The sequence below is a fragment of the Lathamus discolor genome, chromosome 3 (genome assembly GCF_037157495.1).
Source record: "Lathamus discolor isolate bLatDis1 chromosome 3, bLatDis1.hap1, whole genome shotgun sequence".
Taxonomy (NCBI): Eukaryota; Metazoa; Chordata; class Aves; order Psittaciformes; family Psittacidae; genus Lathamus; species Lathamus discolor.
In genome coordinates this window covers 20,922,583-20,942,165 of record NC_088886.1, presented here as the reverse complement: position 1 = coordinate 20,942,165, position 19,583 = coordinate 20,922,583, and the positions used below count along the sequence as shown (strand labels likewise).

The 19,583-nt window shown below is 39.1% G+C and overlaps 1 protein-coding gene across 4 annotated transcripts in view; it reads left to right on the top strand.

The window, feature by feature from the left end:
- DNM3 (dynamin 3) overlaps positions 1-19,583 on the top strand; it is a 187,710-nt gene that overhangs the window by 109,045 nt on the left and 59,082 nt on the right. For all 4 annotated transcript variants that reach the window (XM_065673955.1, XM_065673956.1, XM_065673954.1 and 1 more), the window contains 2 exons: positions 6,293-6,402; positions 18,406-18,517. In XM_065673955.1, the coding sequence (XP_065530027.1) occupies positions 6,293-6,402; positions 18,406-18,517 (222 nt within the window). The remainder of the gene's footprint in view (positions 1-6,292; positions 6,403-18,405; positions 18,518-19,583) is intronic.

Here is a 19,583-nt window from a genome sequence, read left to right as displayed (position 1 = left end):
GGAGGGTAGTGATCCAGCCATCTAAAATAGTACACTACTGTAGAACATCTTCACTTCGGTATTGTTTTCTGCCTCACTGCTTAACTGCTTTGCTCAGCTTTAGTGTTCCACCTACACATTTTAATACACTGAATTCAGGATACCTTAATGATGCCCTGCCGTTACTAGCTGCTTGCAGAGACATCTAGCATGATGCCTGTGAGTCAGGGAAGCATTTGGCCTGAGCTACCAATGTGGAAACAAATACAGAGAGTAAATAGCACAGTGTCATTCTGGAAATCTAGTTGAGAGGCATAAGTGCCCATCTTTTTATTTGCTATTCCCAAACTTTAATTCAAACTGCCCTTGCTCAGTTTATGATTTCACTATTTTGCCCCATTAATGCCCAATACTTGCTAATGTGTAATATTAATAGAAGAGTCATTTAATGGCTACCTATATTTGCGATCAGTGTGCAGTAATTCCTCTTGAGAGTTGTACTTTCAGTACAAATGATGCGCAGAATGAATCCTTCTGTAAACCAGCCTTTGTTCCTAGTTTTCCAGTGTGGCCTGCACTTTCAGTTGTGAGCTTGATTTCTTTGGACTTGTGGTCCCCACAATTGATACAGACACATTTTGGCTACTGTTATGACCCTCTGGTTGGAAACTGGTGTTCTAAACAGCATAACAAAGTGGTAAGCAGACTGGCTCGATTCCTCATGACAACTGAAAGTGTTGACTAGCTCAACACTCAGGGTCAGACTTGCCCTTCAGAATCTGAGCATCATATATTTGGAATTGTCCTGCATGGATTTTGCTTGTTTCTCAGGATACAAAATGTGGAGTCGAGTTTGTTCTGCATGCTGCTTTTGCACAGCAACCATCTTGAAGTGACAAATAAAAGTGAGAATCACTTCTGATAACTGGAAGAAGCTGAAATAATTTAACAGTCTCTTTTCTATGTAGCAAAGGATTTCTGTTCCCCTTATAATCCAGTTAGCTGACATTGTGTCCAGGGTTTATTCTTCTGCTGTTCTGATGGAGCCTGCAAAGTTCCAAAAGCAGAGAATGATTTCTGCCTCAGGCTGTGAAAATGAAGTTCATTAGTTTGGAAGTGCTGTCTGAGACCTTGCTGGGGGGAGGGGAGCTGCTGTTGTATTTTTTGCGTCCCTTGTACCATTTTGAACTTCAGCAGTATTTATTTTTAGTACATTTAAACACTGCATAAGGAAGGGGCAGTTGTAATATGGCATATTTACATCATGCTGTCAGTTCCTGGCAGCTTACTCGCCTGTCAGAGAACAGAACTAGTCCATTAAGGATGTGAGTGCTACTTATGCCCACGAGTGGTGAAACATCGTCTCAAGGGTGGAAAGGCCTCCCCAGGCTAGCAGGTTTGGTTTGTTTTTCTAAGGTGCATTATGGGGATTTTTTTTTCATGTCACAGAGACAGGAATGGGCCATGCTGCCTCCCACTTTTTCCTTCTCCTCTAGTGCGTATAGGAAAAAGGCAAAGTCTCTACATGAGATCAGCATGTGCTGGTTTTTCCCCTCATGTCACGCTTAAATTCTCTGCCCCATTATAAAAATAAAAATCTATAAATAAAAAAGAACAAATGCTGAGGGGGACAAACTGGACCCACAGTTATGTGCATGTCGTCACTTGCAGAAGTGTGCCTAGCCCCATTCCTCCCAGGCTTCATACATACCCTGTTTCTTTCACTGTCAGGCTCTCACAGGATAGGAAACATGTCAGAAAGTCCTGTCTGGAGCTTTTTTAACTCTGCCATAACATAATATTAATTGGGCTAAGTCTAAAATGATGTTGGCCTCATCTGCTGTTGAATTAGCTCATGCTCCATTTATATGTATCTTTTTCCTTGTTGTTTTGGGGGTGTGGAGGGGAGGGAAGTTGCTGTGGGTTTTGCTGCCTCGCTTTAATATTGCAGTAATACTTTTATCCTGAAATTAAGCAGTGTTTAGGTCTGATTTCTCATATGTGACATGCTGTCTCTGTTAGCTTCAAGCATAGGCACCCTTATGATTTCCCTTTCTTGGAAACTGCCTTGTCTCAGCATGTGGGTAGGAGGCCATGTAAATAAATACCAACCACTTCTTGGCTTTCAGTGAGCATTTCCTTTTTCCTGGTGGCTACAGAAGAAACACTCTCACAGTCTGGCATCAAACATTTATAAAAGTTTCCTGCTTGTGGATTTTTGTTTAGACGATCAGATTCTTAGTATAGTTTTTTCATCAGTTTCTATTTTTATTCATCTGTGGTTGCTTGGTTTGTCAGTAAATAGTGTCTGTCAGAAGAAATACTTCATCAGAAACTTCAGGAATTTCTGGTAATCAAATAATAAATCTTTATAAGCATATTCTGTAATAGTGAAATATAACTTTTAAAGAATACAAATTAAGCTTATCTAGTTTTTTTCTTAGTTAAGATGGACTAAATAACATTGATATTTCTGCCTAAAAGGTTTTTTTTAATATATATGAGCTGTCTTAAACATCTGAAATGGAAAACAAAGTGTCTTACATTACCAGGCAGTCCAGCTTCCAACTGAAAAAAAACCTGCCTTTACTACAAAGTTTAATATGTATTCTCCTGACTTCATATCCTAGGATATTTTTCAAAGTCTATGTCACTGTCATGGCACCAAAACTAACACAGTGCTACATTTTGAATGCTACCAGAACTATTTAGGGCATAAGTTTATAATATCAAAATAGACTATATCAATAAAAATCAGTATTAGAGGGCAGTATTTCTAATTTTTATACATAAATATCTGTAAGTTCTTTATTTTTGTTTGCCATGATTTATTTACTTTTTATTGGTAAATTGAGAATTTCCTTTGTTTAGTTTTATTTATCCCAGTGGTAATACTTACTGAGTGCATGATACTATACACTTCCTTCAGGGAGAACCCCAGCAGTTCAGAGAGTATGTATTCTCTGGAAGCAGAATATAGATCTGAATGGTGATAAATAGCTACAGACTGGCACAGAACAGGACTACGTGAGAATTGGTAGATGAGAGCATGAGAAATATAAATATGTATGATCTTTTGTGGGCAATAATTTCTGGGATTGCTAAACTAAAGCAGTTTGAAAATCCATCAGGCACTCCAGTCTGGATTTGACAACTTTTGTATTCAACAAAACAAGACAGTAAAAGCCATGATTTTCCAGAAGGGCCTTTGAAATATGCTTTTTCCTCTACTGGGGCCTGTTATGAAGCTGTCTAGGAAACTGAGCCATTGTTGGACACGTCACTGTATTTTTACAGTTTCACTCTTAGGTACATTCTCATCCAGTTTAGTTTTGCAATCTGCTGAAGCTTAGCCAAGTTGAGTTACCATCTGCCTTCACAGTACACACATCTCAGTCTAGCTAGGACTTCTTCCAGTTCTGTGGAGTGGAAGTTACTTCTGTCTATTTCTTCTAGGAAGTATGTATTGAGAAAAATTAGTCCTAGTTTGGTTTGTCCCTTTTGTCCCATTTTATGGCATGCAATAAACTATTACCACATGCCTGCTTCCTTGAGCCAAAGACCATAATTGACGTCCCAGTTCACAATTCTCCAGCAATTGCAATGGGTGCTAGATTTCACAGCTAGTTCTAATGGCTTGATAGAGACCAGTCAGTCTTAGAATCACAGAATCATAGAATACTTAGGGTTGGAAAGGACCTTAGGATCAACCAACTGCAACCCCCTGCCGTGGGCAGGGACACTTCACACTAGACCATGTCGCCTAAGGCTTTGTCCAACCTGGCCTTGAACACTGCCTGCGATGGAGCATTCACACCTTCCTTGGGCAACCCATTCCAGTGCCTCACCACCCTCACAGGAAAGAATTTCCTCCTTAAATCCAATCTAAACTTCCCCTGTTTAAGTTTGAACCTGTTACCCCTTGTCCTATCATTACAGTCCCTAATGAAGAGTCCCTCCCCAGCATCCCTGTAGGCCCCATTCAGCTACTGGGAGGCTGCTTTGAGGTCTCCATGCAGCCTTCTCTTCTCCAGGCTGAACAGCCCCAACTTTCTCAGGCTGTCTTCATACAGGAGGTGCTCCAGTCACCTGATCATCGTCGTGGCCCTCCTCTGGACTTGTTCCAACAGTTCCATGTCCTTTTTCTGTGGAGGACACCAGAAGTGCACACAATACTCCAGGTGAGGTCTCATGAGAGCAGAGTAGAGGGGCAGGATCACCTCCTTCGACCTGCTGGTCACGCTCCTTTTGATGCAGCCCAGGATACGGTTGGCTTTCTGGGCTGCGAGCACACACTGCAGCCGGCTCATGTTCATTTTGTCATCAACCAACACCCCCAAGTCCTTTTCTGCAGGTCCGCTCTGAATCTCTTCTCTGCCCCACCTGTAGCTGTGCCTCGAATTGCTCCAACCCAGCTGTAGGACCTTGCACTTGGCATGGTTAAACTTCATGAGGTTGGCATCAGCCCACCTCACAAGCGTGTCATGGTCCCTCTGGATGGCATCCCTTCCCTCCAGCGTATCAACTGAACCACACAGCTTGGTGTCATCGGCAAACTTGCTGAGGGCGCACTCAATCCCACTGTCCATGTCACCGAGAAAGATGTTGAGCAAGACCACCGGTCCCAAGACCGATCGCTGAGGGACACCACTCGTTACGGGTCTCCAGCCGGTTATCGAGCCATTGACCACAACTCTTTGTGTGTGGCCATCCAGCCAGTTCTTTATCCACCGAGTGGTCCATCCATCAAATTGATATGTCTCCAATTTAGAGAGAAGGATGTTGTGTGGGACAGTGTCAAACACTTTGCACAGGTCCAGGTAGATGACATCAACTGCTCTACCCCTGTCCATCAGTTCTGTAGCACCATCATAGAAGGCCACCAGATTGGTCAGCTAGGATTTCCCCTTAGTGAAGCCATGCTTGCTGTCACCAAGCACCTTGTTGTTTTTGATGTGCCTTAGCATGCTGTAGAGGAGAACCTGCTCCAAGATTTTGCCAGGCACAGAGGTGAGACTGACTGGTCTGTAATGCCCTGGGTCATCCATTTTCCCCTTCTTGAAAATGGGGTTGTATTTCCCTTTTTCCAGTCGTCGGGAGCTTCACCTGACTGCCATGATTTTTCAAATACGATGGACAATATTTCTCCATGTTGGCAGATAAGGGACTGTGAAGGAATCCTGAGCTTTCCAACTTTGGTGATTTATTGAACTTCCGTAGAGTCACTGAGTAGCAAAATTCCCCACTTGGTATCCGCTGCACAAATTCCAGCATGTAAATATTTCCCCACTCCATTGCTGCCATGGTAATGGCAGCAGCCTTGACAGTACCTTCGTAGTGTTAAACTCTGTACTATGTCTGTACCTTTGCCAGCAATTTTATCATGACACACAAAAAAAGATTGCCTGTGTTGCCCCTCTTGTCTTTGGATCGCACCTACTTAGCATCAGATGTATTTGCAAAGCAAAATGGAGAGGTTTGCCCTGGTTTATCCATCAGTACAAGGAATTCAAGGAAGTTTAGCACAATGGAAATGGCTAATAATCTTAGGGCTCTTGTGTTCTCACATCAGAAAGTAGCCTGAGAGTGTAACTAATCCTTAATTTGGAGTGATAGGAAGCAAGAAACCTAGAAAAGGTGAAATCATAGTGATTGTGCTGTAAATTAGAGTTGTGATGAAAATGCAAAAGGAGTCGGCTAAAGCAAAAGGGAATAAATCATTTGTGCTGTTTGAAGAAATAAGCTGGTTAGATTAGAGTCTGGTTTGGTTTGTATACAGTATATATAAAACCTCGATGATAGTACGATTTTGATTTGTATGATTTTTGTATTTCCCATTGGAGTAATGAAAATTTATGGTGGGGTAACCAAATGCTACCCATAAATAGTAATAGTAATTGTTGTAGATAGAGATTATTTTTTTATACCCACAGATATGGAAGAAGAGTTTTGTATTGATAAGACAGTTTCATTTGAGTTAAGTTTGACTCTTTTCTAATTATAATTCAGGGGAATGGAAAATAATAAATGTAGATGTTTGTGTATTTGAGAGAGGGGTTTTGGGGTTTTTCTGTGGTGGTTTTTTTTTTTAAACTGGGAAATGTTTTAAATGGGTCAGTGAAAAACAGGACAGGAATTCAGGCTTCATTTCTGTTGCAGGTATGTCTATGAAAGATAAACAGACATTTCAATTTTGAATATACCCTTATGTGATAGTAAGTCTACTAAAGTCATTACCAACTAAACAGTTTGCTGAAATCGTGTTTATTTGAGACTTCTCATGTAGTGTTGTTTTAATCTGTTTCTTTTCTAGGAAAAAGAGAAGAAGTATATGCTTCCTTTGGACAACTTGAAAGTGCGAGATGTTGAAAAGAGCTTCATGTCTAGCAAACATATCTTTGCATTGTTTAACACAGAGCAGAGGTAAGAAAATGTACTATTCTGCAGATACGGCCATAAAAATGTATCTGTTTGAACATTTTAATAACTGGGAGTGCAGTTATGGTATTTCCACTATGCTGAGTGAATAAAGATCTTGATACTCTTGATTTATCTGCTGTTTTGCAGTTGCATAAATGTAGAATGAAAGGTTAGTGTCCTTCTAGCCACTCAGGGTGAAACTGCTCCATGATTAGTCATCTAGTTCTGTATGGCTGAATAATCATCTCCTGATCCTGTTTTTGTTTTGTTTGGCAATCACCTAGGCTTACCAAAACATTCATGACTTCTGTACCTTGCGACCAAATTCAACTGGTGTAAATCACAAAAGTGTCATTGCTTCTCACTTTCTCCAGTGAAAAATCTTGCCTCTCTGTAATATTTGGAATCATTCTATTGTTTGTTTGCATTTAAATACTGCTGAATGGAGAACAAATTATATTCCTCTGCTTCCCTAACTAATAGGCTCTTTGCTTTATGCTGTTCGCTTCACACTTTTCTTTTCAAGCTCCATCCTCTGATTTAAGTGATGTAGTTATTCTATGGCAGCCTACTTCTGATGCACAGCCTATTCAGACTACTGTGCACAAATAAGGAAACATGACAACACTTAGAGACATACAAGTGACCTGTAAAATTTTTTTTTTTTTTTTTTTTTTTTATTTTTTTTTTGCTGGAGAGGTGCATTTGCAGCTGATTCAGTGGAATTGCATTTCAGCAGATATGGTACAATTTCTCTAAGTTCGTTTTCAGAAAAAACAAGTAAAGTAAATTGCAGTGGTAGCATGGATAGATGCCCTTGTTTTATTTTTCTCTTCTGCTTAACTCCCACTCCCCCCTTGCATCACCAAAACTTGGCAATAGATGATGTTCAAGATGATGAGGGTTGGATGTGGCTCTCTGCAGAGCCAGCTGTTGCTCCTGAACCGGCCAGAAATAGCCCTTTCAGAAGCAAGGAATGTCCCTCCCTCCCACAAAACAAAAGCAAAGCACAGGATTTCTGGGCTGTCAAGTTTCTCTGGTCCCAGAAACGCGAGGATGCAATGTGAGTCTTGCTCTGAACTACATGAAGGCTTTGCCTACATCTGCTGACATCTCAACTAGCCTCATGTGGACACTGTCTGCCAGGAGATGCCCTTTGAAAGTATGTCACACACGTACTTGCTGGGAATAAGATTTCAGACACTTGACCCACTTGCATTTTGGGAGCACAGAAAAAAGCTTTGAAAAACTTTTAATGTTTTTAAAAACATAAATGATCTTCACATACTGGCAACTAATGTAATCTTGATTATTCTGCTATAGATATGTGTGAAACATCCTAACATTGTAGTTACATCAACCAAGAAAGAAAGCTTTGTTCTGGTGACTTGATACGAGTTGTACATGTTAAGTTTCTTCCATGAGAAATCTGTTAATTTCAACTTATTGTTCCTCCTGTGTTTTGGCTTATGGTTTTGAATATTTTCATAATCTTAATCACTGAACTGCTGTGAAAATCCAAGAGAAGCATGCATTTCTGTTGGGAAGTTTGAGATTTATTTGGGTGTAATATAGCTGCATGTTCACATTTTCACTGGGTCTTCATACACACTGGACACCAAGGATTTCAAGATCAGATGTTTAAAATGTTTGCCATGTCTGTAATACCCCTGCTCATTTGGGCTGTGAGTGTACCCTCCAGCATCTGCAAGCTGCTCTAAAAACATTCTTATAGCTATATAGGCATGTTGAGACATGACAGCACAGTGATAAGACAGCAAAATACCTTTGCCTTGGGAGAGGCTGTTTATGGACTCTTCCAGCTTAAAAGGAGGCAGAAGTTTCTCTTGAAGAGATATTTATTGAATTCTAACTTCAACAGTCATTCCTCTGTTACTATAAAACAGCTGATTTTTTTTTCTTTTAAAAACCTGCCTGCTGGTTTTTAAAAGTTGGGTTTTTTTTTTGTCAAAACAGATTTAGTATCACTTTCCACAGTTTCCTCAATTCATAGGTTGTGTCAGCAGAATCAGGGATACTGGGGCTTGAGTAAAGTGACCTGGCCCTCAACTGGGGACTGTGTTCCCTGTCCCAGATTCTTAGGGAAGCTGAAACAGGGAATTGGTAATGATCTGTTGAAATAAGTCTTGTTGTTTTACTTTATCTTACTTATGATTCTGAATGGTGTGTGTGTGTGAATATGGCTTCTTTTCAAAATTCATGTAAAACTTAGTTTCTGTTTTGGGTTTGTTTTGTGGGGGTTTTTTTGAGGGGAGATGAAGGGAAGTGGTTGTTTCGTGTGTGCGTTTTTGTTTGTTTGTTATCATTATTATTATTAAAAAGCTTAGTAATTGAGAAAGAAATCAGCTTTCTCTTTCTGAGTTTGCCCACTCAGGGTTCTGGCTATGGACCATTTTGCTATTTAAGATGTAGATCATTAAAGAACAAAGGTAAAATTATATGTTCCAGCTTCCATGATAGCATGGAGATTATTCTGTATCTCTCCTCCCGCTTCCCTCCCCACCAGTCTGCAGCATATCTTAATGTTCAATTAGAGTATTTTAGTTTTCAAGAAAAATCCCTTTAGGAGAAGAATTTTAATAGGCTTGTCTCTTTTTCATTCCTAGCCTCTCACTGCATAGGTATTTGCTACAGCCATATGTTTCTGATACTGTACATTTCAATAGTTTCCTGGATTATACATTGCATTTTTTCCATTTATGAAAACCTTTCCAGTTCTGAAATATAGTTACCAGGAAACTGCTCATTTCACTGTATAGAAAGAAAAACCATCTTGAGTTAGCTGAGGCTTGGGGATAGATGCAGAAGGAAACGAACAGTATCTGTCATTTTGATTTACTGCAGAAGTCAACAGTTCTCTGACAGGAATCAAATGTGACTTGGTAATGTATAGTAAATGGAGACTGTGACGATTGATTTCACAGTGAAGATAAATTCTCATGAAATGAACATAATTGTATGTTTATGAAAAGGCTACATTGTGACATAATTAAATTCTTTTCCTGTTACTTTGTAATTAATTTTTCTTTTTAAAGGAGAAAAATCTAGAAAGCTCTTGGTGTGAAATAGATATAGTATTGCTTAAAGAATTGGGGGTGAGTTTTGTTTTTCAGCAAACTAAGTAATTTATTTAAAGCATTTGAGTGGGCCCGTCTACTTGTTTTATAGACACCTTGGAACACCTTTGGAGGAGGACTCCTCTAGTTTACTTCAGTTACTTACTTCAGCTTATTTAGCTTTACTTACTCTAGCTTACTTTGTTTTAATATCTAGCACTAGATTTTTTTGTTTTAATATCTAGTGTTTGATATTAAACCAAAGTATATTAGAGTGAGTGCCTTTGACTGCTGGATCACTTTTGGCTGTGTCCATCTACATGAGTCTGCCTTTACGCAACTGAAATTGAGCTATAGGGTCAAGCAATATGTGTCTAAACCTAAAGGTGTGAAGAATGTGAGTGCTGTTTTGTGGTAACCATCCTTTTCTCCTTCACAATAAACTGCTGGCAAGTCTTTTACAAGATATCAAATTTTTGAAAATAATAATAGTGTAGGGAAACCCCTAATGTTTGTAGTACTGCTGTAGAACATAATGTGAAGTTGTGGAGATGTAGCCACTGACTGACTTCCTTAGGCAGAGTTAAGGATGGAGGTGAGAGTATTTTCTCAGTGCCTGTGCTTACATGAAGCAGATTAACCTGTGATGTCCTCATTGATGAGTGTGTAAGACTTGTGCATAGCTCAAAAAAAAAAACCAAAACAAATTACGCTCATCCAAGAAAGCTTACTTTCCTTCTGGGATTTAATTCCAAACACTTTGCCTCTTTCTCATGTATTCCCTTTAAAAATAATTCACTGATTGGTACTTCTTCTTTTAGCTTAGTGCTTTAGTCTGGAACAAGAGCTACAGTCTTAAATGTGCCTCTCTTTAGGATCTATGCAACAGTCCCATCTCTCCCTCTCTCTCAAATTAGGAAGGGTAAGCAGTCATTCTTTTTCATGGTCTTGCCCAGTTGACTACAGCATCCGCATGGCACTACTTCACTAGATTCTGTGTTATTCTAAAGTAACCCTTTGCCTTTGCAGTAGAGTAGTTGCACTTTTTTCTGATTTATGGGTCAATAAATTGTATTACTGTATTACAACTCCATCTAGATGCTGCTTCTCTTTTAAGTAAGGAAGGAATGATGAGTAAGCCACTTCTTTTGCTACAAGTGGAGAAGAAGCTTCCTGTCCACGTCTTCTCCAATTCTTCGGGGTTTTGTGTGCAGGGTTGTTTTTTGGGGTTTTTTTTTTTGGTTGGGTTTTTTTTTTTTTTTGTTGTTTGTTTGATCGGTTGGTTTTGTTGTTTGGGGTTTTTGTTTGTTTCTGGTGTTTTGGTTTTTTTTTTGGGGGGGGGGGGGGTTGGGTTTTTTTTCCCAAGGGAGAAGAGATTCCACTAAGTAAATATTTTTGGGGTTACACTGAAGTGCCTGTTGAGCTCTGTTCCTCTTCAGACTCATTCCTTTCCTTGGAGCCAAAGAAGCAGAACCAGCGTGTGAAATTCTCCCTTCCTTACAGAGGAAGATCCCACCAAGTCTTCCTGTCTTTTGCTTTTCTGCCCAACCAGGATCCAGATGAAACTGAGTAATAGTGTTACTTTTCTCACCTCTGTGAGAAAAGGGGATGTTTGCAAATTCAGAGCACAAAATTGTTCCTGTTTGCCTTCACAAGAATAGGTTTGTAAGAGCTGAATGCTCCTTGATAATCAAGAAGCAGTGTGGCAGAACCTACCATCCCTGCATGAGAGCTGGCTGTCAGGGACAGTGGGACAGGCTCATTGTAGAAACAGATCCCTAATGTGAGAAACAGATGAATGTCAAGAGGATAGCAATCAAATGGAAGTTTTGAGGGTGCACAATAGGACTGGAAATAGAACTGCCAGATAATAAATTTTAGCTACTGACTCATGAGTACACTCTGACTGTCAGGAATCACATTGCACAAGAACTGTGCTGTCTGGTAGGACCCAGAAAAGTATGCTATGTCTGCTAAGTGAAAGGTATTACAGTATTGATTTTGGGTTCATGGTGTTGGCTGAGTGATGTTCTAGAAGTCTTCTCTAGGACTCCAAATGCACTAGAGCTCTAAGTACTCAATTTCTTCTTGTGGACAGGAACTGGTTAACTGCTATCCATATATAAGGGAAATTGGGCAAGAGCCAAAATAAAGGGAACTATTGAAAGGAGACAGGGTCAGAGGAGGTGTTGGATGGAAGCCAGGCTGAAGGAGAAAGCCTGAGAGGAGATGTATGTTTAGTTACTGTTTTTGAATTACTCAGAAAGCTAAGCCCCAGGAAGAGCTGGACTCTAAGCTATTCAGAGCCCTCTCTGTTAGAAAGGGAAGAATGAGACTCTATTTAATTAAAAAACACCACAAATTTAATCCAGAAAAAAGCTGCAAATATTTGAAAAAAACTTCCAAGATGCTTGTGAGTACAATATTTAAGAATAGAAAAAATGCACAAATCCAAGTCATAACTAGTCCATTCCATAAAAAAAAAATATATATATAAAGAAAAAAAAGTTTGGGGTTTGTTTTTTTGTTTTGGTTTGGTTTTTCCTGGAATATTTCCTTTTTGTCATTATTGACAAGAATTCTTTCTATGATAAATAAAGCATGGTATGGTGGATAGGTGTGCAGGTATTGAGATTTAAAACTGGTATTACTGAGCAAAAAGGGGTTCTCAAGGAAAGGAAACAGCAGTGTAAACCTATACGTTCAAGTACTGTGCAACTATCACATTTAAGAAAATTCCTTAAATGACTGTGTGGGATCTGAAACATTAGTGACACCTACGAGGGACACGTGTGTTGTAAGCATGGGCTATGTCATGGCTGATAAACGATTTAGTCTGCAAGACGGCTTCATCTTGCTTGCTTGCTGTGACCCAGCAAGCTCTGGGTCTCTGTGCCCCACACAGGGAAGCACAAGACTGGAGCAGAAGCCATGCTCCCTCCAGTGATGAGGGACTGACAGCTGTGAGCAGCTTTAGCGCCTGTGTGGCCCCAAGGCAGGTTCCAAAACAGGCTTCCATCCATCACCACGAAAAGCATCAAAACTTCTTCTCCAGGGAGTTATGGAATATTTTAGTGCCAGTTACTACTGCAGATTTTGGCCTATGTAATGTTAGCTTTGGCTGCATTTCTGTTCTGGATAACATATAGAACTCTAGATACTTCATTTTCAAGGCTTGGCTATATACTGGTCAGCATATCTTCTGTTAACTTTCACCTTAAAGTTAAAATTGTTTGGTTCTTTATCTGTATTTGTATGTATGAACTTGAAAAGATCCTTACACTTCCAGAAGACCACTTATATGAATTAGTTGGTAAAAGTGCTATTATTTCATGACATTGTTTCAGAGACTCTCTCTTTGGCTTTCTGGATATTAAGAAAAAATATTCAGAGACATATGTAATTAATTTTAATTAGCATTCACATTAGACTTACCTGAAATGGCATGCCTTGATAGAAAATGTTAGTGATCGCTGTTAATTCAGAGCAGATGGCCATTTTTGTTCCTTTAAAATATATGATTTGCAGTGCCTCTAGTACAGGTTTCTTATATGAAAAATAATGCATGTCTTCAAATAGCCATTGTGGAATTACAGGTGTCTAAAATGATAGACTAAGACTAAGGTTGAATAAGCAGAGTGTATATAATAGAGTTGCAGGCTGATTAAATAGAGAACATAGAGTAGAGTTTCATCCAATATTATTTTCCCTGATTATGCATGGCGTATCTGGATTCTGTTTTCTCCTTTTTTTATTTTAGGTGTCTACTTATGAAACCCATATACTGTATTATTTAAATTGCAATCAAATAAAATATCCAAGAATTGCTTTTTCTTTTTGTTTGGGAGTTTTTTGTTTATGATATGATAAAATTGGGCTCCTCTGCATTTGGTTCTAGATTCCTAATGTTCATTTTAATTTGCTTGCATCCCAATAAAAAGACCCAATGTTTACCAAAAATTATTTGAGATCATAGAATCATAGAATAGTTAGGGTTGGAAAGGACCTTAAGATCATCCAGTTCCAACCCCCCTGCCATGGACAGGGACACCTCACACTAAAGCGTGCTACCCAAGGCTTCATCCAACCTGGCCTTGAACACTGCCAGGGATGGAGCACTCACAACCTCCCTGGGCAACCGATTCCAGTGTCTCACCACCCTAACAGTAAAGAATTTCTTCCTTAGATCCAATCTAAACTTCCCCTGTTTAAGTTTGAACCCATTACCCCTTGTCCTGTCACTACAGTCCCTGACGAAGAGTCCCTCCCCAGCATCCCTATAGGCCCCCTTCAGGTACTGGAAGGCTGCTATGAGGTCCCCACGCAGCCTTCTCTTCTCCAGGCTGAACAGCCCCAACTTTCTCAGCCTGTCTTCATACGGGAGGTGCTCCAGTCCCCTGATCATCCTCGTTTTATCATAAGCAGAGTTATTTGAAATCTCTGTAGAAAAAGATTGCTTTCTCTTTCAGTCTGAGTAGCTTCACTTGTTTCAGTGCAACTGCTGAATTTAAATGTGGTTTTGTGTTCTTGGGAGTATTAAAGTGGCTTATAAGCATAATTCTAAAAATTTTACTACTGTTCTTGCTCTGTAATTGCTGTTCTGTCTCCTCCCATGTTGGCAAGAATAAATGCGTCTTCGTTTAATCTTGGTTTGCGTTTTCTCTCTCTATAAAAAAAATGATATGGATATACAGTACATCTTCTACCGAAATGTTCCACATCCAACTCACTCTAAAAACTGCCTACAGCTATGGTTAATTTGTGGATATGCATTAATATATATGCGTGTATATTATCTGGGTTTGTAATGTGTTTACAGGAGTTGTACTTAAAATCTTTCCAGGTTTGTTGCAGATAAATATTTAACCCTATCTTAGTATTAAGAAATTGCAAAAGATACTATACATATTGAGGTCTAGCAGTTAAATTTGTTCAGGTAGCAAGCAGTTATGATGTGCAGCTGCTGTAGATGTGCATCCACTGTAGCAGGCAACTAGAAAGTCCTTTCTCTGTGACTTTCAGTTGTGTGTTATTCACCTGTTGGTCCCGGATTGTTTAGTTCTGCTGTTTTACAGGCAATCAAGCCTCCTCTATGCAATGTTGACAGCCCAAGCTTCAAGACTAGTGGGACAGGATTCTCAGTAACTCACAGCTGGGCTCAGTCATCACATTTATCTGGCGCTTCTCTGTTTCCTCTTGTAGACTTCCAAATACCTTACTCCATTCCTGCATTTTCATGTTAGGATTCTTTCATTATGGGAGGCCTTAAAGAAATGCCTATTTAATGATCATTTCTGGATTAGAATGTTCACTTTAGGACCTGAAATATATGGAGAAAAGGAATCCAGTATGTTGGAAACAAAGGTAATAGTAAAGTGAAGAGGTTGTAAGATAAGCAAAGTTATAGCTGGGTATCTGCTGGACTTTCAAACAGTGGTCCTGGCATAGAGAAGGTGTGCCCTGAGTGTGGAGCCAATCTGGAATTAGAAATTATGCATTTAGTCCAATTGTCTGTTCATCTTCATTAACAAGTATGTTGTGGGTTTTTTTCTGGAATACAGTTCTTGAGGTTTATTGATCTAGAGTGTAATACAACCTGCAGGTAACAAATGGTAACCTTTCATATTTTTCAGTCTGGAAAAAAGTATTATTATGTTAATTTCCAGTAATTGCACTATAGATACATTTTCATGTTCTATGCAGGATATTAAATTACAATTACAAGAACCTACAGGAGGAAGCAGTGTAGGTGGATGTGGTATATGCATATAACTTTACACACAGCCTACCTGTTCATATGTTCACATTTCAAAAATGTTAAATATTCAAGAGAAATGTTGCATGCAAATTGTGTTTTAGGTATGTTCCCATTTATTGTAACTGTTTAGTTACTACAGTCCCTAAAAGATACCTGAATATCAACAAGATTTGTATTGTTCAGAGTTCATCTTTCTGCTTCTGGGTATCCTGCATTATATCATTCTCTTTGATGCATAATATACCTGCCATAAAGGTGACAAGGAGAACATGATCTCACTGTATTCCATGTGGAGTAAATAGGTGAGGATTGAGTGCTGACTGGTTTTGTGCTGATATCTTCAGAAGTTTTTAAAAGTGGAAGAGAGAACAAACCAGAAAATCTGAATTGTTTTCAAGAACATTTTTACAGCTTTCCATGAGACGCCAGTGGATTCCTAATGAGTAAAACATGTTAATGTGTTTTTGTAAGATTCTGCTAGTAACAGAAAAAGGACACACTCTTTTCAGAAGTTACTTTGGCTTTTTCCCGTGTAAAGTTCCTATGCTTGTCAGTCTTTCTGGAAGAAAGGCAAATGAAGTCTAGTAGCAAGGCAGCTGATTTGTGAGGCAAGCATCCATTTGCCTACCCTACTGTAAGCTTTCTACAAGTCCAGGTTCAGTATATATGTCCTTCAGTTCCTCAATTATGCTGAAACTAATATCACTTGTGGTGGTGGGGTAAGATTCCTACACTAAAATAGTGGAGCTCTCAGATACTACAGGGAGGGGGGCCTTGGAAAGCTGGAGATGTCAGCTGCTTAGCCATAAGCTGTCCCTAGACCTAGGGAAAGTCTTGATACAGAGACAGGAACGCAAGACAATGAGCTCCTGTGTGTTCAAAGCAGCTGGCAAAAAGCCCTTCTAATACAAGTAAGCTTGATGTAACAAGTCACAAAACACCAGAGAGTTTAATATATAATATGACAGTCCTAAAAAAGTGTTTTCACAAGGTGGTGTCATGTTGTTTCACTCTTGTAGGTACATATTTTTGGTACCTCCCTATTGCTATGTTTTAAGGCCTTTATTTGCTCTATGGTTAGTCATCTTTTCTAAGAGTACCCTTTTATCATTTCAGATTCCTCTTTCTTCAAAGTTATAGCTGCTTAGTTGAAAGAGCTAAAAAACTTATCTCATTAGAAGTTTCTCCTGAGAATCAATTAAAGTTTTTCTTCTGGCACTTTCATTTTTGCTTCCCTTGTTATTTCCATTGAGTTATTTTTGTAAATATGTTTAGTAAGTGTTGACTCAGAGTTCTACAATATTGCAAATTTAATAAAATTCAAGTGTGGTTTTGTCAGTTTAAGATAACAGCATCTGAAGAGGTCATCCAGGCTATTCCATGCTTTAAGGCAGGATTAGTACATTTGGATTCAGGAAAAAAAGGTTTTAATTTTAAATTTCTAATCAAGTAAAAAAACCCATAGATCTTTCAGTCATTCCTACGGTCAGTGCCTTTGCCTGAACTATGGGACCCAACCCTTTAGTGCCTCTTTGTCCCTTTGCAGACTGGTTTCTCTATGAAGGAAGCATAGGTGTGCTGCCCTGAGCAGCACTGATGCACACTATGGTGGCATCTCTGATCCAGATGCTTGCAAGGAGTAGTGCAGGCCTGGTGCTGAACATGCGTGCCTGGCTGCTTGGATGTAGACATTGAAATGGGCAAGAATTATGTCACTGACTTAAGGAAACCTGAGTATGTCCTTTATCCTTTTCAGTTTTGAGTGTGATCTATAAGCCTGCTAAAAATACCTGATTTCCCTCTGTTCAGAGGTGGGTATACTCTTGTTGCAATACTGTGGTTTCATGGCTGATAATTTAATGACTAGGTGTCACGGCTGCTTCATACTCGGCATGAGTGCTTACTGTTCAATTACAATTTTTCTACCTGTTTTCTATCTGCTTCCTGAGTCTACCCCTAAAAAGCAAGGCTAGGAGATGTCTGGTGACATCGTTGGTAAGGGAGATGCACTTCTGCGAGTGGGAATTACATCAAGTCAATTGTATTCCGGCAGTGTGACAGTGAAATCCCACCAGTCCCTGAATGCTAAAGAAATTCATTTAGGCAATGATAATAATAGCTTTACTTCCTGGTTTTATAGTGTATTCGTATTTTTTCCCCCTCAAAATACGTGGCAGAAGTTATCTCTGGGGTTGCATAATGAAACAAAAGGACCCCTTGTCATTGTTGTCTTTGAAAGTGAAGTAATCTCCATCAACCCCCCTCCCTACTCCCACTCCCTCTTCTACATGGCTTGCTAAGGAACGAAAACAGTCTGGTTGTGATGGAAGATTGATTCTTGTGTAAATGTTAAGATGTAGCAAAATGTGGTTTCCTAACTTTTGTCAGCTAAGTTTGTGGCCTTTCCTAAAAAGACTGTTGGCTGACAAATTTACAACAATCTGGTCTGTATATAGGATTTGAATTCAAAAACTAATGGCTAAACCGTAAGGGGAAAATCTGTTCTGTTTATTGGAGAGTTTACAAGTACCACCTTCCTGCATACGTATTTTTCCTCCTTTCTCTTTTCTTCCATTAAGTGATTCCCTATATTTATCTAATTATGAGAATTACCTGCAAGAGGTGTTATTCAAATGTGTCACAATATCTTTTACTCTGAAGGCGGACATCAGAGGTTGTGTGCTTTGTTTGAAATACCTGACTATCATTGTTTTCTTTCCCCTTTTACTGATGCCAAGAAAAAAGAAAAGTATATAATGCACTGAAAGGATTTAACATGGGAAAAGTTGCATCATTAATTATTTTGATATTTATTACAGCAGCAGTCGTGACACATGCAGTTTTGGTGGCGTGTCTTATGTGTTTGCCCTCTGCATCACCACAGGGTTGTTTTCCTAAAAGTGCTCCATTTTGGCAAAAGCTGGAAAATTGATTTGAAGTAGTTTCATGGTGCTTTCAGATGATTATTATTTTCAGAGCTGTGCTGTAGCATGCTAAGATACTTTCAAGCACTCTGTGTAATTATTAAACAAGTACCTATCCCATAAACTCTGTTGTCTAAAGCAATTACCAAGTAATTTCTGACCCCAAAGGATGTTTAATTTAAACTGCTGTATGCATGATACAGAGCAGTAAAATGCTAGTTTTACAATGTGGTGCTCTTTGTTCTAGGAATGTTTACAAGGATTACCGTTTCCTTGAGCTAGCCTGTGACTCCCAAGAGGAGGTGGATAGCTGGAAGGCATCTCTGCTACGAGCCGGTGTCTATCCTGATAAATCCTCAGTAAGTTCAATAGCTCACTAGCTTTCCAGTTGCTGCTCTGTTTGAGTCAGAAAGAACAATCATATCATCTGGGAAAACACAGTGTCTGCAAATATCTCAGGAAATGCTAGCCTTTTCATTCTACTCTTCTGTGGTAATTTTTACATATTTTAAGATAAATTTGAGTCAAACCTCGATATTAAAAAAAAAACCCCAAACAAACCAAACCTTCCAAAATCATAAATGTTTTTTGTTGGATCTGTTTAGTGAAAGTTGAGTAATTTGGGGTTTCTGGAGCTTCGTTCTTTCTGTTAATGTCTTCTAAGGTAAAGATGTGCTTTGAAGAGTTTATTCCCCCAAGCTCTGTATTACAGAACTGACAGAAGCATTCCAGGCAATCATGTATATTTATTTTACTGATTTACTGCATGTTTTTGTGTATAAAATGCATGCTAAACCTTTCCAAAGGCAGTTTTACTCAGCTAATTGTCATGTGGAGCAAATTGAACAGGATAAAAACCTTTATTAATTTAACATAAAAGACAGAAAGTCAGGAACTGGAATATGCCCAACTACCATTTCATATTTTTTTGACTTAGTTATTTTAATATTTAATATCAACTGAGTGATTGAGGACATGTATCCACAAACAAGGCTGACTAGCAAAAATACCTGCCATTTGAGCTTTTGAAAGTTTCTGTAGTGCATGGTGCACCTTTCTTCAGTAAGTCTGCTCGTCCACTAGATTCCTTCAGTGGAAAATCTGGTTTTAGAAATGGTGCTTTGATTTTGATGGAATTTGTTCTTCTCTCTGCTTGTTTTCCATTGGAAGGCCAGGTCCCTTGAGTCCAGGGTCTTGTGCTGTCTTGTATGTCTTCATCTTTCTCTTCCTCATATTTCTCTTGTGATACCTCCATGGCTTCCTGTATAATTTTGTCTGTATCTTCTCTGGCTGCTATTTAGCAAACAACGTTCAGCTTTGTCTCTTCATACCAAGTTTCAAGGCTACCATTAGCAGATAAATCAGAGACTTCTTGAACTGCTGGATTCTCCAATTATTACAGGAATAAACACTGATGATGATAAC